We start from the raw sequence: 16630 nt of genomic DNA, 5'->3' as shown, positions 1-16630 counted from the left end.
AATATGGAGATTTGTAGAATGACAGATTTTTCTTGTATCACACGGAAGAAGTAATGATAATAATAATTAAAAAAGGAAGTCAAGATGTCAATAAAAAAAAAAAAAAATTGGCCGATTGAATTAAATACCCGAAATCTTAATCAACCTAGCAAGTAGCAACAAAGTAAGAGAGTCTAAGGGTTGACCAGCAGATCATCCGTGGCACTATCTTCACCGTACACGTGTCAACACCTTCCCCAGTCACTACCACACACTATATCTACCCGTAAAAGTATTTCGCGGGATATTTATAGACACAGCGAGAGACACGGATTGATAAAATATAGGACATGAAAATGAATGTTTTTTTTTTTTCTTTTTCTTTAACAATATTAAATTTTCTCTCTCAACAAAGTTTCTCTCTCTCTCTCTAAAAACAACGCGGAGTGTACTACTATTCTTTGCCTGCCATTCACACGGGTTCCTACATTATGATACCGTTGAACAGAAGCAATATTCTGGTACGAAACAATGTGAACACGATGTAACTTTTTTGGTATAATAATTTTATTTCTCTCTGACAATCTCATTTTCTAAAAAGGAAAAAAAATCCTACGGCTTCCACTATAAACTATTAAAGATCTTCTGGATTCGTTTTACTAATATTTATTATTTATACACGTGGTGGTGGTAGTCCACGTTGTTTAAAAAAATTCTCTTTGACGAATGAAACAAACCCATGTCGTGTTTTTCAACCCTATACGCAATACCGTCACCAGAAACAGGAAAAGGAAGCCTATAAAAATAGGGTTTGGTTTCTTGGTTTTGAACATACGCAAACTGTTTTTTTTGTTTTGTTGAGACTTGAGAGCATATATTGTGCTATTTGCAGAAAGTTGTGGGTGTTGAAAGAAGGAGAGTAGTGAGGAAATTTTTTGTTGCATTGATGGAGAAGACAGTAATAATGAACGGTGGAGATTATCCAGTGGTGGAAGAAGAAGGTAAGGCTGGTTTTGGAGGGGGTGTTGAGGACGTGTATGGTGAGGATAGTGCCACTGAAGATCAGCTTGTTACTCCCTGGACCGTCTCTGTTTCTAGGTGAGACATGATGAGAATACTGAGACCACACACACACAGATTGAGATTATTAACTTTTTTATTTGTTTGTATGTACTTTATTTTGTATAATTTTTATATAGCTTTTCTTTTTAATAAAATTTGGCTGTATATTCTGTGTTGTCTTCACATTGTGTGGGGTTTTGAAGTTCATTTTGATATTTTTTTTTCTTGATGCTTTGTAAATTCTGCTTAGTTTTCTTTTCTTTATTTCTTTCAGGCAAAGGAAAAATGTTTTTTTTTTTTTTTTCTTATAATTATTTTTTGGTTCTTTGTTTATTTAGGCTTTCTATACGTATAGGAGTTTGGTGGTAAAGCTTTTATTAATTTATTATTGTTGTTGTTTTCTGGATCTTTTTTACCATTTAGAAATTACATTAGAAATTTTAACCAAAAAAAAAGAAAAAGAAATTACATTTGAAATTTCTGATGGTCAAGTGATAGAATAGACTAATAAAGTATATATAAATATAATTATTACATGTAAGACACAAAGTGCCTTTTCTATTTTGTCCGATGCAGCATTAATTTCCAAAGAACAAAGCTAAATACAGGCCTAATTATTTACGGTTATTGTTAAATTTTTGCTGTTTCATTTAATGGTTTTTTATTTTGGGTCTGAATCAAATAGTTATACCTTCTTACCTTTTTAAAACAAAAAGAAAAATAAAAATAAAAATGTGTTCATTTCACATAGTTTTCCTTTCAATTTTCTTCCAATTGTATAGACTAGCCGGTTACAATGGCTTGTTTGTTCCTTCATTGAACTTTTTTTTCTCTGTTCCTCTTTGGCACTTTTATTTCTTGGTTGCTGAAACCATTTTTGTAGGTAATGGTATTATACTATTATATACCAAAACCATTAGCTTTGCAGAATTTGGAATTTTTTTATAAGCCTTATTTGTGTTACAGTGGATACACCTTGCTGCGGGATCCACACCACAACAAAGGGCTTGGCTTCAATGAGAAAGAGAGAGATGCCCATTACTTGCGTGGCCTTCTCCCTCCAGCTGTGTTCACTCAGGAGCTTCAGGTTACTTGACTACACTTAGTTTATGCTAATTAGGAAATTTGTGCTTGCTAATTTGCTAATTTGTGCTTATTACTGTTACATTTATGGTGTTTAGGAAAAGAAGTTAATGCATAATCTTCGAAAATATGATGTTCCATTGCATAGGTACATGGCCATGATGGATCTTCAGGTAATTGTTCACCCGTCTAATTTACATTGTTTTCTAAAGGGTTATTTATTTATGGAAAATTCTTAGTTCATATTGTACGCTTTTTGCAAATGTGTATATATAACAGTGTACACATTTTATGTATCTACAATGTAAGTTTACATTACTAATACAATTTTAACCTATGAAAGTCCTTTATTTATTTGATAATTTGATAGTTAGAGAGGGGGGATTTGAACCCTGTACCTTTTGGTTGGAAACACTAGGAATGTGACAGTTGAGTTGCACTACTTTTGGTTTAAATATATTTGAGATAATGAACTTAAATTTGAAAGGATTCTCTTTTTTCTTTTGTTTTGGTATTAGTCCAAATTCCATCACATTAGGGTTTCTATTGGTCAATTGTAAAAGCATCCGTTGTTCATATACTCTTTAGAAGAAGTTGAAGTAATCCACATGCCTTTGAATAGATGAAATTTTGATAAACTATAGGTCATTTAAAATCTGATATGCTTTTGAGTGTTGCTAATCCTGACTGATGTGGTGAAACCAATATCTTAAGTAACTACTACTGAAGCTTTCTAGTGCCATTTGATTGTATTGTACAGGAGAGAAATGAAAGGCTGTTTTACAAGCTTCTAATAGATAATGTTGAGGAACTGCTTCCAGTTGTGTACACTCCAACTGTTGGTGAGGCTTGCCAGAAATATGGGAGTATTTTCAGTCGTCCCCAGGGCCTATACATCAGTTTGAAAGAGAAGTATGCTTTCTGAATAGTGAATACATATCTATTTTTAATCCTCTGCATAGCATTGAAGCAGATAATTAATGAATGATTCAATTTTTCAGGGGGAAGATTCTTGAAGTCTTGAAAAATTGGCCAGAGAAGAGTATTCAAGTTATTGTTGTGACTGATGGTGAGCGTATATTGGGGCTTGGGGATCTTGGATGCCAGGTATGGCACGTCTAGTTCAGTTTGAATTTCAATCTGTATGGATAGATCATGGAACTCATAGTCACCATTTCTTATCTCATAGTTGAGTTTACAATCAACTTCTTTGACATGATCATTTCGATTTTCTTCAGGGAATGGGAATTCCTGTTGGAAAACTTTCTTTATATACAGCACTAGGAGGAATTCGTCCTTCAGCAGTAAGCACTATTCTACCTGCTCTCTTTTTGGTTTAATGGACTTTTACAAAGTTTCTTCTTATGTTCCTTTAATTTATCAACAAAGACTTCTTGTATTATGACTTTAAACTTAAGGTTCTTGGTGTTATTTATAGCAATATGCTTTTGTTTTGAAATAAGCTCTTAATAATACTCAAATACTTCATCAATCATTACCAAATATGTCCTTCGCAGTATAATAAGGTGCAAGTGAATTAGATGCAGCAAAAATATCGCAAATAGGTTTGAATTAATTTCATAATTTTAATATTTCTTTCTCAAATTTCAAATCCTTCCTAGCAAGGTCAAATAACAGTTCCACCCTAATGCGCTGGTGGGTGAGGTCTTGTGTTCATGTCTGGTGGGATGTGTGAGTTACTTAGCAAAAAAAGAAGAAGTTCCCATATCCTAAATTTGCTTATGTCTTCTTGAACAATCGGGCCCAAAGTTGGTAGGTTATGGCCACACTTTAATTTCATAAATTCCTCTTCTGAAGACTTGGAAGTTAAATGCCTTGCAAGTTGGACCTAGATTAGTTATTTCATCAACAGCTTGACCAAGTAATAGAGTGGTTCACTATTGTTGCTGATAATTTACCATCTGTATTTATTGTCTGCAGTGCTTGCCTGTAACTATTGACGTCGGCACAAACAATGAGCAGCTGTTGAAGGATGAGTTTTACATTGGTCTTAGGCACAAGAGGGCAACTGGGCAGGTTTTACAATATTCTTGTCTTCTTCCTTTGAGTGCAATGTGTTTAACTATTGTAAAAACTATTATGAAATATGTAAATTCTGTTTTATTGAGATAGTTTTTCACTTTTCTGATTCAGGAATATGCTGAGCTTCTTGATGAGTTCATGAGTGCAGTTAAACAGAACTATGGGGAGAAAGTTCTAGTACAGGTCTATATCATTATAACAAACTAATTCTTTTAGTGTTCTGAACTTCTGAGTTGTTTCATATGATTGCATTTTTTCCTAATACATATAACCTTTTTTCTCAGTTCGAAGATTTTGCTAACCATAATGCATTTGAGCTGCTGTCACGATACCGCTCAACTCATCTTGTCTTTAATGATGATATACAGGTAAGATGTTCAAAAACTTTTTAAATGTTGGTCATTTTATTTTCAATTTGGTGAATATTTTTCTAAAATGTGATTTCTTTCAATTTGATTCAGGGTACAGCATCTGTAGTGTTAGCAGGACTTATTGCAGCTCTGAAATTAGTTGGTGGAACCTTAGCTGACCACACTTTCTTATTCCTGGGTGCTGGAGAAGTAAGGCTCAAACACATTTGCTTTTAGAGATTTCCCTTTTGTCTTTCCTTCATTTTTCTTTCATTGGTGAAACTAAGATCAATTTAAAAGATATAATTCCAATGTACTGCACTTTGATACATCTTGCTGAGTCTACCTACTTTAGTCTCCATCTCAGTTCAAGCACCTTCTAACTTGATGAGTCCATGCTTGCTTCATTGATCCTATTTTCTAATGTGTACATACAGATGCATAGATAGATACCATCTATTCTTGTTTATGTTCATAAGTACTCTATCCAATTGGCTGTTCTTTCTCACTGTTGTCTCTTTTCAATTGAAGGCTGGAACTGGTATAGCAGAGCTTATAGCACTTGAGATTTCAAAACAGGTATTAATTTCTCCATCATATCGTTTTTTTATTTTCTTCAGTAAAGCATTTGTGATTAATATGATTTATTTTCTTCACAGACAAAAGCTCCGTTGGAAGAAACACGCAAGAAGATTTGGCTTGTGGACTCAAGGGTAATAAAAACCTGATCCGACTTCCATGCTTGGAAAAGAAAAATAGCTTCTACAATATTTTTTAAATTTCTTTTAGTCACTTACAACTGGTGTGTTAACTTGGTTGCAGGGACTGATTGTTAGCTCCCGTAAGGAGTCACTTCAGCACTTTAAGAAGCCATGGGCTCATGAGCATGAACCTGTTAAGGCGCTCTTAGATGCTGTCAAGGTATGAAAACTGTCTTGGATAATGCTACATGTCTATAAAAAGGATACCTTATAAAGATTTTTTCCTTACATTACATTCCAATTTATCAGGCAATCAAGCCAACAGTGCTGATAGGATCCTCGGGAGTAGGAAAGACTTTTACAAAGGAGGTGGTTGAGGCCATGTCATCCTTTAATAAGGTTCTCTCAGCCGCTCCATATAATATATTTATTTTGATATCTGATAGTAAGAATCTGACAATGATTTCTGTGATTGGCTTGTAGAAACCTCTCATTCTTGCTCTCTCCAACCCAACTTCACAATCTGAGTGTACAGCTGAAGAAGCTTATACATGGAGTAAGGTAAAACTATATTTCTTTTTTCTTGGGTTTCATTTCTTGCATATGGTGTGGATATTATGGCTAAATGAACTAGCATAACACCTTTTTTGACCATCTGTCACCTTTGTCCTCTATCAATATGCAGGGTCGAGCAATCTTTGCTAGTGGAAGCCCATTTGACCCTGTTGAGTATGATGGGAAAGTTTTTGTGCCTGGCCAGGTACCAGACTAATTATGTTATTGTATATGATCCTATTTGCCTTAAATTTACAAAGATATTATGGGCTTACTTCTTATTCATTTCATTCAGGCCAACAATGCTTACATCTTTCCTGGTTTCGGTTTGGGTTTGATCATCTCTGGTGCAATTCGTGTGCATGATGACATGCTTTTGGCAGCCTGTAAGCACATTTAAAGAATTATTAAATTATAACTTGATGATGCATATACTTGTTTGAAATTTTCATTGTAATAACTTATAAGGAAACATGCTTCTTCACTGTTTTTCTTCTTTCCTCTTTTTCATTTGTTTTATATGAATCTTAATGGTTTAACTACTTCCATCTTTTCCATTGTAACAGCGGAAGCTTTGGCTGTGCAAGTGGCACAAGAAAACTTCGATAAGGGATTGATTTACCCACCATTCACCAATATCAGAAAGATATCAGCTCACATTGCTGCTAAAGTCGCTGCTAAGACATACGAACTTGGTGAGTTTCTCTCTGATATGTTCAGGTCATAAAAGACGCCTTCAACTTTTTAATAATGCTATACTGTGATTGCTTTCCAGGTCTTGCTTCTCGTCTCCCTCGTCCTAAGGATCTTGTTAAGTATGCAGAGAGCTGCATGTACAGCCCAATCTACCGCAGCTATCGTTGAAATTCCTGCACTTTGTAATCTGCAACCTCTCCGACTTTCAAGTTTTGTCCTTTTCTCTTTTCTTTATTGGTTTTTCTTTAGTCTTCTAGTTCATAAATTATAGTTAAGTCCCTATGTCGGGACTGAAAATTTTCTTATATCTATTTTCATTTCAAGAGGGAGAGATTTCAATGTTTTCAAACTCCGTATCTAATGAATAATATTCATATATCAGAAGGATTCATTATAACTATACTCTGATGGCAATTGACTGATGTGTGTGTGCGCGCGCCGGTTGCACAAACTTTAGATGAGTGCTGTTCCATTATGTTTTGGAAATAAAACTTGTTCTTTTTAAGAGTGACGGTGGTTTGTATGATATTAGCAAAAAAAAAAAAAAAAAAACGTTGGTTTCTACTTTCTATCATGATTCCTGTCTAATTTCTCACACAATACTGTGACAACACATCTGAACGAAGTGCTTCCCAAAACTACCTACTTTAGTTGGTGTTGCAAATACATTCTTACTGTGTCAAGCCGTCAAACTTGAATCAATTTTTTTCGTGAAATTTAAGCAGTTTACACTGAAGTTTTTAGCTTGATTCTGCATTTAAACCTGTTCCTAGATAAAATTATGCCAAAAAGTACTGGCAAATTATCAGTTTCTGAATGTTACGGGTGGAAAGTGTAATGGCACCACGAATCACTCCAACCCATATCTGACCCAAAAAGGAGGAAGGAAAAACCAAAAAAAGTATTCTGACATACTATAGATGTATCACTGACTCAAATTTGACACTAGCAATCTTGATCCTACATGTACATGTTTGGGACAATATCCTCACGTCAATGAAAGCCACAATTTTCAGTCGCTTTTTAAAAACTTGATGATGCGTAAACCGAATTTTACAGATCAATATTGATTGATCATGATTTAATGCTATTAGAGGACTTTGATTCTATTTAATTTTTATTTCCATATTAGATGTAATCTCGTTATGAGTTTGTTTTCTCTCCATGTTAAATGTAATTTGATATCAAAAGGGCCAATATATCTAGCTATTGTACACAGTAGACTATTTACCCTTTGAGAGTTAATTGTGCCTGCCTGTTACCAAGAAACCATGAAAAACTACCATTTATCTCAAAAGTTTAAATTATTAATCATTCTAACAAAATACATGTTTGCTGACACACAAGCCAGTGTACACAGTAGACTATTTACCATTTGAGAGTTCATTGTGCCCACCTGTTACCATGAAAAACTACCATTTTTCTCAAAAGCTTAAACTATTTGGGCCTGTTTGGTGAGTGAGTTCAAACTCACATTTTCACATTTTAAACAACATTACATATATTTCCACACATTTTTTCACCTACACGTATTTCAAAAAACTCCAAACAACAATTCTCAAACTACTCTACTAAACACCTCCTAATCATTCTAACAAAATACATGTTCGCTGACACACAAGCCATATACACATTGATCTCATTATATAATGAAAGATTAATTAAGGGAAGCACCTAAAATTTAGGTGTTACTACATGTCATCCGCAACTTGACAGCTCCTAATCCCCCAAAACGATCTAGGCTTCAACTTCTTGTTTGTGGCTGTATATAACCACCCCATTTGGGTTTCACAAGCGACACAGTTAGTGATCGTCCATGCATACCTGCAAAAAATCAATAAATTTCCAGTTTAGCTACTCAGGTGACACTGACTTCATAAGAGTCGCATCAAAACTAAACCACAGATTACTTCAACAAACATTAGCTGAAAATAGCGAGCAAAAGCTTACAAGATTCAGGAAATTAACCACACAATAAACTACCATACACAGTACTATATTCTTTAAGGTCTGAAGAAAATATTTTCATAAATATAATTAGACAGTTGCAAACTACCATACACAGTACACTTAAGTATTTCACACCTTGTTTTATCCCAGACTAATAATAATATATTTTATATTTTGTTATCATGATGTACTTCCTCCTGCGATTTTCTTACCTTACTCTGTTAGTTTCCAAATTACCAACAACTGCAAACAATTTCTAATCCCAGCAAATGATGTCTTTCCCAAGTATTCTCTCTGTACAAATGTAAAATTCTGCAATAAAATTTCAACTAGGTACTAAGAATTCCAGAAAGACTATCTTCTCAATCTCTTCGAACTTGCTAACTATACCAATGTACATTTTCCAAATCCTCCGGAAACATGTTATCAGCCACTCAGCCAAAAGTACATTTGGATTAGCTTTTTACTGAAAAGATAATTTGCTGACAGTTAGCAAAAGCACAGTTGTACCTAGAATATTTAACTATTTAAGGCTTTAATAATGCATAAGCAAATAAATTGACAGGGAAAAAAAAAAAGTCTAAACTCATAACAAAGTAGGAAAAATGATCATGCTAATAAGTACAAGATGAAAAGTTACGGAGTAGTCATATGAGAGAACAAAGGTATACAATGGTAGTACCGTAGTACAGTCATAACTCATAAGTGTACTCGTATTGTAAGAGACTGTATATTTGTGTTGTGTGATTGGTTGCAGGTTTAAGGGGCTATCTAAAGAGTCACTGAAACATCATCAATAATAATGTCCTTTTTCTAAAAAGAAGTCAGAAAAAAGGGTGGAGGCTGAGAAGAAAAAGCCTCTGAAGTACCATAAGAAAGTAAGAACATGAACAACTTAATTACAATCCAACATTAGATATTCATCAAAGTTAAGTTCCAAAGGACATTTGGACAATCATTTTCAAATGCAATATGCCCCAACCCCACTAGACTTGGACTCAGATATCAATATTGTAAGGATCAAATTTGAGTCTCTGGCCCAAAGGATGGATGGACTTAGGCTCAAAAAGTCCAATACAATAAATTTGTAGAGAGTGAGTTGGAAAACTGGGCTTTAACGAGTTGGACAACAAATGAGACAAGTTCAGAAGACAAGAAAAGGAAAATAAATTGATTCAAGCAAAAGAAAATCATCCTCGGCACAGTCCGAGGAGATTTGTTCTTATATATTTCTTTTAAGTTTGATTACAAAGTCGGTTCTTGATGGCAACAATGTTTCTCTCTTAATTTCTCAATCCCCTCTGTTCTCAGGAGTCTCTTACATTATATATCTCCCTTTCAATGATCTTAGCCCTTCAGTTTTTGACCATCCAGGGCACTACTTGAGTACTTGTCCTATCGAACACCCCCTCTGGCCATCTGTGAGTTGGGGTAACCAAGGCAGCACTATTCAGAGGTCTTTTCCACATAAATGTGGCCAGAAAGTTAGCTGCAAAGTATTCAATGCGGTGGCAGCAGTTTTTTCTTAGATATTTTTAAACTTTCATCCCTCCCGTACGTTCATAACGCTCGTCCCCATCGGTGGAATTTTTTGGAGGGTCATCTTGAACGATGGGATATACATTTGATCTGTGCTTTGTTTATCTAAGGAGATGCTCCTCCTCGAACCTCCTTCCCCAACCTTTCCACTTGCAACCTACTTATGGGACTCTAAACTTAACACCTTTACTACTATTTATTTGTTCTCGGACCAACCAACGTCCTCGGCCAAGGCCCAAGGCCTAACTTTGGGCCCTTATCCCTACAAGTACCATCAGCTGAAAACCATATCCAGCTGACCAAAATTTAATTCATTATGCACACAAAAACAAAGAACAAGTGCAATTAATAGAGGTAGAGGGGGTGGGGTATCTATGATGCAGCCAGATAAGATTGATTTAATACTACTTTGCTAATTCGTCTATTCAAGATTTAATTGGGGTTCAAGTATGAAGTCCAATGGAACTGAAAATTGAGTGATTTAAAGCTCTAGTTATATTTGTCTAAGGGTTAAAAAAAAAAAAAAAAAAATTTGGGTTTGTATTTTAAAAGTTATGGTAAATTTTGTATTCAGTAGAAAAATTGCAGTTTCTGCAATCCTTGTGAATTAGGGATGTTTTGGTAATTTAGTTGAGTCAAGGATTTTCTAGGAGATCCTAAGTATCTTAGGTTTTATTTTCTTATGAGTCCAAGTAAGTCTTTTATTAGTTATTACCTTATTAGGTTTTTAGTTTACTAGTCAAACTATGACTCCTATTACTGTTACTCCTATTACCATTAGTACAAGAATGAGTCCTTATATATATATTTGTGCTCAAAGTACTTGAAAATAGTTAGAGTTGAAAAAAAATACCAAGTGTTTGAGTATTAAGGCACATTGGCCTTATTGTTCTTTTTCCTTCCGTTCTTTCTTTCTGCTCTTTACTGTGTACTGTTCACTATCGTGTTCATAGATACTATTCATTTGCACAGTTCATGCGCACTGTTCACAGGTGTGGAGAAATTTGATTTCCATTTCTTCTTACCTCTTTCAAACTTAGATAAAATATTATTTTCTCTTCTTTACGAAACCTTCTTTTAAAAAGATATAAAATTTTCTGAACTCCAGATCCACCAATCCTCCTAAATCATAACCCAGACAAGCACACATGCAAACTTTAAATCATTATGCACATTGGATACCAGGACTAAGAACAAGTGATAATAGAATGGGTATCCATGTCAATACATGCAACATCATCAGGTCCCTGGTTGCATCTAACGGTTTCAAGCACACTTTTCATTAGCTCTTAGCACACAAGCACTTTACTCTTTGGTTTTTAGTATTGATAAATTACACATACACCTAATGGGTTTTGCACCAATGACCTTACCCTCCACCTTGCTCTTACAAAAGGAGGTGTCATTTGAGCTTGAGCTCATTGGCAATATATATATTCTAGATAAGTAGCCACACAATCACTTAACTTGTGAAAGGTGAAATTGCACAAGTCAATATTTTTCAAACAAGTCACATGGACAAAAGAGAATAAAAGAAAATCCCATACCCAGGAAACCAACTGTATTCTGTCTCTGGTAGCCCTCTTAGTGCTAAGCCATTTGCCCTGTAGAGCGTCATTATCTCGTGCACGTAACCATGTACGTTCACATAAGCACCAAGAGGACCTTCACTAGACATGACCAACATATCACTCCTCCTTGCGATTTCAGTCTGCATCAAAGAAAATTGAAAATGAAGAATGAATAGATGGGCAACTAGAGACATTGCATCTTTATTTGTGCACGCACACATACCCAGAGTTTTGAAGCAAGACCATATAATTACCTTACAGATCTTACATCGAATTAGATTGACACTCTCAAGTAACTCAATTTCCCAACGCAATCTATATGAAATCCCGTCAATCTCCAGAAGTTCCTGCCTTGTAGATTCAGAAACCGGGATTTTACTGGCAATATAAAATGACAAAAGATCAGGCTTCCTAACAAGACCATCCATACTGGGTGCCCCAACTATCTTTTTCCACATATCTGCAAAGTACCAGTGCAGAAAGATTAGTGTCATTAAATGAGATTTAAAAACAAGATCCAAACCTAGTTGAGTTAAAGACGATGAACAGGAAGAATCCCTCCTGTTCATAATATCTGAATACTTTATAAGGCAATGCAATTGTGTAATTTTCCACTTGAACCAAGGAAGAGATAGGAGGATATCAGGAAAAATGCTTGGATAGTAAAGCTTGGCCCCAAGGGGAGGGGGAAGGAAAGATTTGAACTAGTGTGGTTTGCTAAACTAATGAGATTTTATCTCTTCTAGAATGATTTATTCTTGGTCATCTAAGATAAATTGGTTGATTCTACAAAATGCAACAACATTTTGCAAATTTTTCCCTTTTCATGGAAAACAAATTATTTCTTATATATTCTACAAATAGACTACAGTCACATTTAGAAAGGCTTCAGAATCCTTAGAAAGATCAAAACTGAACCATATCAGTGTCCTTTGAATTAAATATTTAAAAACAAGGGTGATTACAATACATATCTTATGCTATTAGAATGTATGACCTAAGGTATTTTCATGATGAAGACCTTGCGTTACAATGCTCAACCACAGCTGAAGCTAAAATATAAAAACTAATAAATGATAAAGATAACATAGGGGCATGAACAAAACCAAAGTAAAACTACCTGCAGCCCTTTCAGCTAGGCAATAGGAATCATACATACGGTATACCCAATGGGGCCAGTATGCTCTTGGAACTCTGCGGAACTGGTCGAAATTAATTTTTCTCCTATGCCTGTCTGTCTCTTCTCCTTGACAAGATTGCCTTCCCGATGTGGAACCTAAATCAGCATTTTCAATGTGTTTCTGATGGTTTGAATGCAATGATCCTACGGATTCAGAGTCTTTTAGGAAAGATCTTCCAAAGTGTAGGTCTGGCTCACACAAGAATTTTTCATCATCACTGCTTGTAGATTCATCCATTATATCACACCCGTAACAAGAATCAACAGCAGAACGGTGGATGCTCCTTTCTGTAAGGGAGAGCGAACTCTCAAAACTTTCTTCAGAATTTGACTCTGAAACATTGTCCTCATCCCTAGATTGATGCAATTTAGCACGAGAAGCATTCAAAGGCTGGGTAAATGAGAGACTATGGCTCCGAAGATTACTTAATGGTGTCAATTTTCCAAAAGCATCACATGGAGTCCGTAATGGCTGATCTTCCTGGATAATTTGGACTTCTCCACATGGCTAGAAAGATGAAAATTTTACCCCAAATAAGCCATTACTGTTATAGGCAACCAAAAAGAGTGGGGAATAAAAAGAAAAATAAAGAAACATCATTCAAGCATAATATAATCCTAACTGCCCCTTCCACATCAATCCAGCGTCGCCTTAGACGAAATCTCTGCTGGCCACGAGTAACCACGTTCAGTGAGCCATCCTCTAACCGCCGGTATTGCCGAATCTGTAAAAGTAAGTTTAGCAAATGGATAAGCTATTCCATAAATAATGTGACAACCAATAGAGCCTAAATATATAAAACAACCAACATAGAATCCCACATATATAAGTGACATCCTCATCAATCGGGAGGGGAAAAAAAGGAAGAAGAAAGAAAAAAGAAAGAATTGGCTGCAAGCTTTTGTAATATAACCTCTGCTGTTGTCCCAATGGTTGCAAACTTTATTCTTGGGTTATCAGGATCCCTGTATACACGGACCTGGAGAAGTTTCAAAACCTCGTCAAAACTTTCAGACAAAAATTCAGGGAAGTAATCCCTGATAAAGATAAGACCAAGTGAAAATCAGTCGTAAGCAGTTCACCTACCACACCAATAGTATAAGGAACATCAACTTGGGCCATTGCTCTCTCGACGGCAGCTATAAAATTTGGTTGGATAACTCTTAGAGGAAGGGTAGCCTCTGGGAACAAAACAACTCCTGACATATATCACACAGCAGGTCAAAATTTCTCTTTCAGAAAATGTATAGATGATAATTTGATGCATCAAATACCACAGCAATCTGACTAGGACGTTAGATCTTAAAACTTGAAAGACTGAGGGTACTTCATTAAACTGGCGTTTAACGCCTAGGGGTTATGAAAACTGATTTAAAATCTTATGCATGATACTGCATAAGCCATTACAGAGCATAACGGCGCATGAAAGAATAGGAAAAATAAATATATACATGCATACACACTCACACACAACATGGCGCATGAATGAATATGGAAAAGAATATATATAGACACGCACACACACATATTTATATTTAGAAAGGCTCAGTAACACAGTATTACACCGGCATCAAATTTCTTTCGAAAATGTTTGCAAAATTGTACTTGAAACTTTAGTTGTTTAAACATCCAACAAAAACCTGAATGCACTTTTTGATTAGCGCTCACCAAAACTATGAAACACTGTCTTCACTTCCTAATATTCCAGATTTTTTTTTTCAACTTCACACGACTATGACTAAGCTTGTTCTTTGGACAAAGTTTAATAGCCAACCAACCAGATTGATACCGGAACTGAAAATCGAAACCATTATTAAAAATTTGAATATTAAATAAATACCTTCAAGATAAAACAGCGGGAGGTTCAAGACGGCGCTGCCTTCCAAGAAGGCCAACCTACGGTGAGTATCTTCAACCTCTATTATATGCAACAAGAGATATCATACCACTAAACCATAGATAGTTTCGACGAGCACCAATACACATGTATACATAAAACACAAAAACAATATGCCTACCGCCAAGATATGTATGTAACGAAGCCAAAGATGTGTTGAATGTCATATCACCAGCGCCGCCATAACTGCGATCACTTCAATCCAAATCAAAATACGCATAATAAGGAAAAATAATCAAAACAACAGTGAAATCAAACTCCAAATTAAACAGAAAAACGCATTCAATCACACAGTCACCAAAATTTGAGTGGATTTAAAAAAAAAAAAAAAACAATTATTCAATTTTTTGGAAATCAATTCACTATGAATTAATGCTTTATATGTTAATGTTACGAAAGTTATCTTGCATTTCCAATTTTTTTTTTTAAACAAAATCAAAATCAAGCTACGGTTAAATTCAAAGCTACGCAAGAACCCTAAGTCCCACACTATGGAGAATAAACAATATTGTGAAGAAAAAAAAAAAAATAGAACCGAGAAGAGATTACGTGGCGTCGAGGTCATCGTCGGATGAGTTGTTGAGGTCATCGACCTCTTCGACCTGCAATTCTTCGAGATCAAGCTCTCGAATCTGCTCCATCTGGTGCCTCTCCATCGCTAATAACCTTTCGTCTTCCATTTCCTGCTCTGTTTTGATTTTTGGATTTTGTGTTTTTGGTAACGTTTTATTTCTTCTCTATCCTTCCCCTCCCCTCCTACTCTACCGACTAATCCACCGTATTGTTAATTTCTTTGCCACGTTGTTTCTCAAAAAAAAAAATATATATATATATATATATATTCTTTGCCACGTCAGTGATACTGATGCTCTCATATTCTATTATTTTTCTTTACCTGTCGAGTAACACTAACTTCCCCCCAAAAAAAAAAAAAAAAAAACCTATGGAATTAGCAAGCTTTTTTCTTATTGCAATTTGATCTATCACTTGCATTATTTTTTTTGCCTATCACTAACAATGTGTCATATTATCAATAGTCAGATTTTTGTAACCAAAGAATTTATCTTTTCACTATTCGGCTATTATATATGTGTGGGAATTTCTATTGTGGTTAAATAATTTCATGCGTCTTTATCATTGTTATAAAGTAAGATTGGTCCTAGTGCGGATCATGTTAACAATTTGCAAACTAAACCAAAGTAAATAATTAAATTACAAATTTTGGCTCACTTAATATATATATATATATATATATACATACATGTAAGGACTCAATTTGTAACGACCACAAAATGATATTGGGTTTCTATATAAAAATGTCCAAACAATATAATTTGTAGAACGTGGGTTTGAAATGCTAGGTCTTGATCACCGAACGGTGGTTGATCATAATGTTCATAGCGATTTGCACAAGAATGAACCTGACGTGTTTAATAATAATCTATTTCGGTATGTCATGAGTGGCTTCGGTTCTTAGACCTCGTCCAAGGAGCTTTCTGTTCTTATTATTCTCCCCACAGACGGCGCCAATTGTAAGGACTCAATTTGTAACGACCACAAAATGATATTGGGTTCGCACGTAAAAAGGCCCAAACAATATAATTTGTAGAACATGGGTTTGAAAGGCTAGGTCTTGGTCACCGAACGGTGGTTGATCATAGTGTTCATAGCGATTTGCACAAGAATGAACCTGACATGTTTAATAATAATCTATTCTGGTATGTCATGAGTGGCTCCGGTTCTTAGACCTCGTCCAAGGAGCTTTCTGTTTTTATTATTCTCCCCTGTTTAGGACTCCATCATCTGGGCGCCCCCCTTTTTTGGCGCACAAGTCTTTACATTATATAGCCCTTCTCGGTTGATCCTGACTCTCCACCCGTTTATCAGACAGGCTCCTATTCGAATACCTGTCCCATCAGCCGCCTCCCCTTACTTTTTGTTAGTTGCACTAACCGAAACCACACTGTTCAGACGTCTTTTCTCATTAATATGGCTAGGACGTTTGTAGGCACATTCAATGCAG

At 35.4% G+C, this 16630-nt stretch overlaps 2 protein-coding genes across 3 annotated transcripts; one reads left to right on the top strand and one right to left on the bottom strand.

The window, feature by feature from the left end:
- The first annotated feature begins 369 nt into the window (after positions 1-369).
- LOC115971879 (NADP-dependent malic enzyme) lies at positions 370-6869 on the top strand. Its single transcript, XM_031091980.1, has 20 exons — positions 370-500; positions 872-1077; positions 2008-2128; positions 2223-2297; positions 2885-3036; positions 3126-3231; positions 3363-3428; positions 4066-4161; positions 4279-4350; positions 4452-4535; positions 4629-4727; positions 5049-5096; positions 5177-5230; positions 5340-5438; positions 5528-5617; positions 5702-5779; positions 5904-5978; positions 6069-6159; positions 6340-6468; positions 6549-6869. Exons 1-20 carry the CDS (start codon positions 471-473, stop codon positions 6635-6637), a joined length of 1860 nt encoding a protein of 619 aa, XP_030947840.1. The 5' UTR covers positions 370-470; the 3' UTR covers positions 6638-6869.
- A 1032-nt stretch (positions 6870-7901) lies between these two features.
- Positions 7902-15400, bottom strand: LOC115971554. 2 transcript variants are annotated; one of them, XM_031091544.1, is made up of 10 exons: positions 15157-15400; positions 14729-14802; positions 14551-14628; positions 13797-13909; positions 13624-13689; positions 13333-13434; positions 12650-13217; positions 11784-11989; positions 11506-11669; positions 7902-8293 (listed from the first exon to the last, which is right to left on the bottom strand). In XM_031091544.1, exons 1-10 carry the CDS (start codon positions 15285-15287, stop codon positions 8161-8163), a joined length of 1635 nt encoding a protein of 544 aa, XP_030947404.1. In that variant the 5' UTR covers positions 15288-15400; the 3' UTR covers positions 7902-8160. The 2 variants fall into 2 exon arrangements, with proteins under 2 accessions (XP_030947404.1, XP_030947405.1); XM_031091545.1 differs by having other exon boundaries at positions 14729-14793.
- Between the last annotated feature and the right edge of the window lie 1230 nt (positions 15401-16630).

This window comes from Quercus lobata, chromosome 12, assembly GCF_001633185.2.
Source record: "Quercus lobata isolate SW786 chromosome 12, ValleyOak3.0 Primary Assembly, whole genome shotgun sequence".
NCBI lineage: Eukaryota > Viridiplantae > Streptophyta > Magnoliopsida > Fagales > Fagaceae > Quercus > Quercus lobata.
The sequence above is the reverse complement of the archived record's forward strand: the minus strand, read 5'-3'. Positions and strand labels throughout refer to the sequence as shown.

Bases quoted from the DNA above. Each gene is read 5' to 3' on its own strand.
- LOC115971554 (XM_031091544.1), bottom strand. From the start codon at position 15,287: ATGGAAGACGAAAGGTTATTAGCGATGGAGAGGCACCAGATGGAGCAG. The intron at 14,803-15,156 runs GTAATCTCTTCT...TTTGGATTGAAG, and splicing joins GACGATGACCTCGACGCCAC to TGATCGCAGTTATGGCGGCG. The intron at 13,910-14,550 runs GTATTTATTTAA...GATATATGTCAG, and splicing joins CCCGCTGTTTTATCTTGAAG to GAGTTGTTTTGTTCCCAGAG.
- LOC115971879 (XM_031091980.1), top strand. From the start codon at position 471: ATGATACCGTTGAACAGAAGCAATATTCTG. The intron at 4,162-4,278 runs GTTTTACAATAT...TTTCTGATTCAG, and splicing joins ACAAGAGGGCAACTGGGCAG to GAATATGCTGAGCTTCTTGA. The intron at 4,351-4,451 runs GTCTATATCATT...CTTTTTTCTCAG, and splicing joins GGGAGAAAGTTCTAGTACAG to TTCGAAGATTTTGCTAACCA.